The 5,946-nt window shown below is 34.8% G+C and overlaps 1 protein-coding gene across 1 annotated transcript; it reads left to right on the top strand.

The window, feature by feature from the left end:
* Positions 1 to 778: 778 nt before the first annotated feature.
* On the top strand, positions 779 to 2,856 carry LOC143540179 (auxin-responsive protein IAA1-like). Its single transcript, XM_077033313.1, has 4 exons — positions 779 to 978; positions 1,453 to 1,637; positions 2,566 to 2,680; positions 2,793 to 2,856. The coding sequence occupies exons 1-4, from the start codon at positions 779 to 781 to the stop codon at positions 2,854 to 2,856; spliced, it is 564 nt and encodes a 187-aa protein (XP_076889428.1).
* Positions 2,857 to 5,946: the final 3,090 nt, after the last annotated feature.

Raw genomic sequence — 5,946 nt, forward strand, 5'->3', positions numbered from 1 at the left:
TATAACGACGACTTTCTTTTTGTATTTAGGTCACCACACTCCTTAAATTGAAGAGCCTCGTTGCCTCACTCTGGCTAGACTATATTGTCTTAATCGGGCCATCGTTGGCTTCAAAGTTTGGCTTTGGCGTTCCCCCAGGAAACCACACCACTTACTGCCACTTGATAGCCGTTGTGCCGCCACATGAGCAGAACTCTCTAGCGTAACATACGGTGGGACGAAAACCCAGATGGACTCACAATTTGAACCGCTAGTCTCACAAGGCCCAGCTCAAATCCTTTATTACCGGAATGACTGAATCCGTCAAAAATAGCACAAGTAAAGATTGTACTTTAGTCTCCACCGAAAAACCTAAGTCTTCACATAACACATACTCATATATTTTTATACCCATTGCTAAATAGATAATTAAAAATTGCATTCAATCATTAATTCAAGAAGACTTATGCATCAAAACACAATTACAAAAATAACAATAACCAAACTAAAGACCCACATGTGGATCCATTTAACTTCCTTTAACATCAACACACACACGAGCAAATGGCTATGATTCGGTACCCCCACCAACCAATCTACCAGCTATCCATCACCCACACGAACCCATCTCCACCGTCCACATGTCCACGTGTCAACTCCTAACTGTACCATTGATTGTGGTCTCACACAATTGTAACTACGCAACATGAGTACCACAACACATCTATATTATTAACACCAAAAACCTTTTTACAAAACTCATATCATAACAAAAATATATCCACCACTGTCTATAATAATGTCGTCGGACACGTCCGAAATCACGTCCGAGTTCACCACTTACGCTCTTGATCTCAACGAAACCGAACTTACATTAGGTCTACCGGGTGGATCACTAGGCGGAAAGTCAAGGAGAAAGCGAGGATTATCGGATGCAATTAATGTAAATTCAAGTAGCGATGAAAATTACGATGCGGCTACAAAACCTCCTCCGGATGAGTAAGTTTTAATCTTGTAACTCATTTTTGGCACATGCCAATGTGGGCAGGCTGGCTTATTTGGCAGAGGTTCTTGTCGCATGTTTTTTTTTAATGGTGGATTTTATTAAGACAAAAACTTCTAGCAAGAAGTTATAAGCAAATAAATTGACATAAACAACGGTGTCCTATTTTCGTAAACAGTGACGGGCTCAGAATTTTTTTTTAATTTCGTAAACAGTGCCAATGGTTTTTGAACCACTCTATCCATGAAATTCTAAATTTACGATAACAATAATCATACCAAAAGAAAAGTACATAATATCATCAAATAAGGTCTCTCTCAGTCTCTCCGGTGTCGTTTTTTAAAATTTTTGGGAGCATTAATATTATTAAAAGTATTCTAACTTTGTCGTTCAAATAAAAAATATAAATTGATACAATGTTAACGAATTAAAACTTATCGACTGCTGCATACATGTTATGAATGTTACAGGGAACAAGTGGCCGGATGGCCGCCGGTGGCATTGTACAGGAAGAACGTGGTGAAGAGTAATAATAAGTTTGTAAAGGTGGCGGTTGATGGTGCACCGTATATGAGAAAGGTAGATCTGGAATCATACGATGGATATCAGCAGCTTCAATGTGATCTGGTGGACAAATTTTCTTATTTCACACTTGGTAATTATATATCTTATGATCTACACTTCCAAAATTGTGATAAATGTTCATCTTTTGCATCATTAATTCAACAATTTGATTCGGTTTGGTTTTGTGCTAAAACCGAAATGTCGGTTTTGGAGATTTTGAAACCATTCAGGTTCTTCGGTTATATTTTATTTGGGTTTGGTCCAGCACTCCAGCTTCGTTTTTTTCTTTTTATTTTTTTGGGTTTTGTGATTAAGGCTTGAAATTTTTTTGTTAGTTAAAGAAAAGAGTGAATTCGGGTTTAAATTTTTTTGTTAGTTAATATTTAATTGATTAGCAACAACTGGTCTTATTGTGGATAGCTCATAATGTTCATATCGATCTATTATACGCCTCAGCATCTAGCATTGGGTATTATACATTTTGGCAAAAATATCTAGGTTAAACTATATAATAAACATCTCATTCTCATTAAAATCGAAACGATTACAATAAAGGGACAGACAAACGGGCAATAAGCTGCGCCGCAACCCTCTTCTGAATAGCAAAACCAATTCTACTAAAAACAAAGTGTTGGGTCGTAGGAGACGAAAAAGTACTATGTACGACACGCTGAACCCAGTTTAGAAAATTCACAGCCTCCGGGGCCAGAAACCCAAATGTATCAAAAGCAAAAGGGAGAAACACATGTTGATTTTTTAAACAGGCCTTCTCGTGTTTGACAACTTTGCCCGATTCGGCCTTCAACGCAGCCTGACCCACAACAAATCAGCGTCCCTGAGCCCGACAAAAGGAGACACTCCTGTAAGGTCCATACAAAACCGAAATTGAATCGAAAGTAGGGGTTTTACATAACATAAAAAACAAAGTGTTTTTTGCTTTAGTTTGATTTTTTTGATTCGAATTTGTAAAAGGTTGTGATGATTAATTAATGTAGTGACTACATTAATTCATATCACAGGAAATGCATTGATTGAGAAAAAGTGGATGGATAATCTTGTGAATCAAATAAATTATGTATCAACATATGAGGATAATGATGGGGATTGGATGCTTGTTGGTGATGTTCCATGGAAGTAAGTTAATTAATTCCCAAAATTTAATCTAGTCTCATTTCATATTATGTCAAAAACTCACAATTTTAGAATGAATCTAACAACTTTCTTTTGTTTATTTTGTTAATAGCAGGATGTTCGTCCAGACTTGTAGGCGAATAAGGTTAATGAGAAGCTCGGAAGCGATTAATGGATAATGGAGTATTTAGGTAAATGTAGCTCCAGAATAAGTTCAAAACTTGCACAGTCTCATGTTGAAGAACTTTTGAGATTGATGTGAAGATGTTTTTTGGATTTTGATAGAAGAAGACTAGTGGAAAATGATGGTACAAAGTATAAACTTATAATACGTAAATGTTATAACAAGATTGAGTAAATCAACCTTATCATTTTTTTTTCTTTTTCTATTTTTGTTATAAAGATATGCACCAACTTATATAACCTTGGTGAAGTATTAAGTTGCCTGTTTTGTTATGACTGATTTGAGATTTTAACCATTTGTCTTGGCATATTCTTTCATGTCTGGACTTTAAAAGCGTCATGTATGGAGTTACGAATGTTATGTATAATTATTGTATTCATGAACCATCTTTATCACTTTAAATTTTTTTATATAAATTAATAAAATTAAAATAAAACGTGTAGTACTATGCTACTAGCTACTAAGGACTAACCATTAACCCCCCCAAATCATTAACACTGCATTTTCGGGTTTAAAATACAAGGAAAAGAAATGATAAGATTGGATAGCGGAAGAAATGAAAAAAATATATATATGTAAAAGAAATTCTCGAGTTAAAATAAAAGAATGGAAAAGAAAGTGTCAATTACATTCTTGAGTTAGATATGAAGGAAAAAAATTGTAACTTTACAATCATGTCCTTATTATTGAGTTAGATAGGATGGAAAATATGGGGTAAATTAGTAATATTATACATGACTATAAACTTTCCTTCCGAATCCGGCCATATTTGGCTGGAAAGTTTTGGAGGAAAAAAACACTAACTTTTCTTTCTATTCTCTTTCTTTTCTTTTAATGAAAAAACTCAAGAATGAAAAAAGAAAAATTTTCTTATCTTTTCTTTTCCAAACCCTTAAATAAAAATCTCAAGAATACAGTGTAAAAGTTGTATGGTCCTACGGAGTACGGATTCACTCCACTTGGTCGGATTGGATTTTTGTTGACTCGTTTCAAAAACCGCAATTAGTGGTTCAACGTAAGAGTTTCTTTAAAGATCTATCGATCTTAAATATTTTGGTGGTCTGAGTATGTGAGTGCATGTGGTTCTTGGGTGGGTGACTCTGGTGGAGTTAGTAGAAATGATGGTGATTCAGTTTCAGATTTGTCTTGCCAGATGTTGATAACGGGAGGGGAGGATCGATGTAGCGGTTGAGGGGCTTGTAAACATTTTTTTCTTGGTCTTTTGCTTGCTTCCTTTATCTCTTTGTTGTTTTCGATATCTTTGGGTCAATGATAAGCGGTGCACTTAAACAAAAGAGCTTGCCTAAAACACTTAAATTTATAGCATCTCCAGCACCGACATTGGTTTGATAATTTGATGAGTGCCAAACCAAGCAAATATAATAAATGGTAACTGAAACCTAAGGCCAAGTAGTATGGTCATGAGATGACCACTAGTCTGACGTGGCACCAGAATGGTCAACGGAATATTAACCCCCCCCCCCCACAATCTCCATTCCACCGGTGGAATGGTGCACTTGGTCCATTCCACAACCCACACAACATTCTCTTTCTCTCTCTCTCTCTCTCTCTCTCTACATTTAAATAATATAAAGAATTAAGAATGACGAATGATAGGTGTAACAAATATCGAGTAGTGGGGATGAATGGTATAGGATTTGCTAAGACTGTGAATAGATAACGGTGGGTATAACGTATGACCTAATATGACTCTCATTGACTAGTATTAGTGGAAGTATTTTGAAAGAAAAAGGGGGTTTTAAATAAACTTAAAATTAACAGCTGGTTAATTTATTAACAAAATTGGATATTTAATTATTTTAAAACGTTGATTAAATCGTAGGGTGAATTTAGACATTTCAAAACTAATTCCAACACAAAGACAAATTCTTGAACGGATTCGAGTTATGATCACTAAAAATCATGGTGTAATGATCCTCTATTTAAACGGGTTGTATGAATACCAAAATCACGCCATTCGAACATCAGTCTATCTAATGTCTAAACAAGCGAAGCTCGGCAATTAGTCACCCGCTACTCTAACCTCACGTTGGTTCTTATCTTAGCGTAGTTCGCCGTGATACAAGTATCAATTATAATTAATCACACACCTCATCCTTCGAAATGTTTATATTAAAAATTATAGCTTGATTAGGATTTTACAAAATTATGAACTTTATTAGAAAAAACTAATAAGTTGATTCTCTTCACATAATTAATCGATGAACACTCACGTCACGGCTTCACCGACTCTATTTAGCCCAGTTCTTGTTAATCGTGGGCTGCTTTGTTTGTGGCCTGTTGGTCGCCAAGCCCAACACACCTTTTTGTTTCCTTTTTTTACTCTTTTTTTCCTCTTTTCCAGCCAAACGTTTAGGGCCGTGCAAACCGTTCGCTGCTCGCTCAGAAAATGCTTGTTCGTTTTTTCGTTCGATTGTAAACGAGTCGCTTTGCTTGGTTCAGTTTGTAAACGAGCCAAGAAACGAGCAAAGGTCTGCTCAGTTCGGTTCGGTTCGGCTCGAATATTTTTAATTTATTTTATATATAATTAATTATTTATGAACAAATATATAAATATATAGACAACATACATAAATGTAAGTATATAATTCTTTAAACCCTTTAAAATTTTCCCAATTCTGTCAGATTTATAGTTTTATTTGTTCACTTTAAGTTTTCAGAATACCAGAAGCTTGTTTACATGTTTATTATATCTCAGTTCAAATTTATTTCTTATAAAAAATTACAACCTATTATACGTTTGTCTGAAAACTACTAATTTGTTTACAAAATACATTATTTACAACCTTCAATCTTGTTTCTTACTGAAAATTTTAAAGTAAAAAAGAAATAAATAATGCTTGAAAATCGCTCGATATTTGATCGAAAAATCGCTCGACTCGACTCGGCTTGTGAACACCCTACAAACGTTAGATGAAGCTCAGATATTTTTATCCAATCTTCTGTTAATACGTAGCTTTATCCAACTTTAATCATATTACAAACACCTCTTTGTCTTCTTAAGTGTCATTTAGAGCATGCTTAGAATTAAGTTTGAAAAATGCTTATTGGTGTTTTCAAAAGC

This window comes from Bidens hawaiensis, unplaced genomic scaffold, assembly GCF_021521415.1.
Source record: "Bidens hawaiensis isolate Kalapana, Puna unplaced genomic scaffold, B.hawaiensis_p1.1 tig00012182_1, whole genome shotgun sequence".
Classification (NCBI taxonomy): Eukaryota; Viridiplantae; Streptophyta; class Magnoliopsida; order Asterales; family Asteraceae; genus Bidens; species Bidens hawaiensis.

What these genes read in the sequence shown, in the direction of transcription:
- LOC143540179 (XM_077033313.1), top strand. Translation starts at nt 779, where the DNA reads ATGTCGTCGGACACGTCCGAAATCACGTCCGAGTTCACCACTTACGCT. An exon ending in ACAAAACCTCCTCCGGATGA is followed by an intron (nt 979 to 1,452) that starts GTAAGTTTTAAT and finishes TGAATGTTACAG; the next exon opens with GGAACAAGTGGCCGGATGGC. An exon ending in ATTTTCTTATTTCACACTTG is followed by an intron (nt 1,638 to 2,565) that starts GTAATTATATAT and finishes TTCATATCACAG; the next exon opens with GAAATGCATTGATTGAGAAA.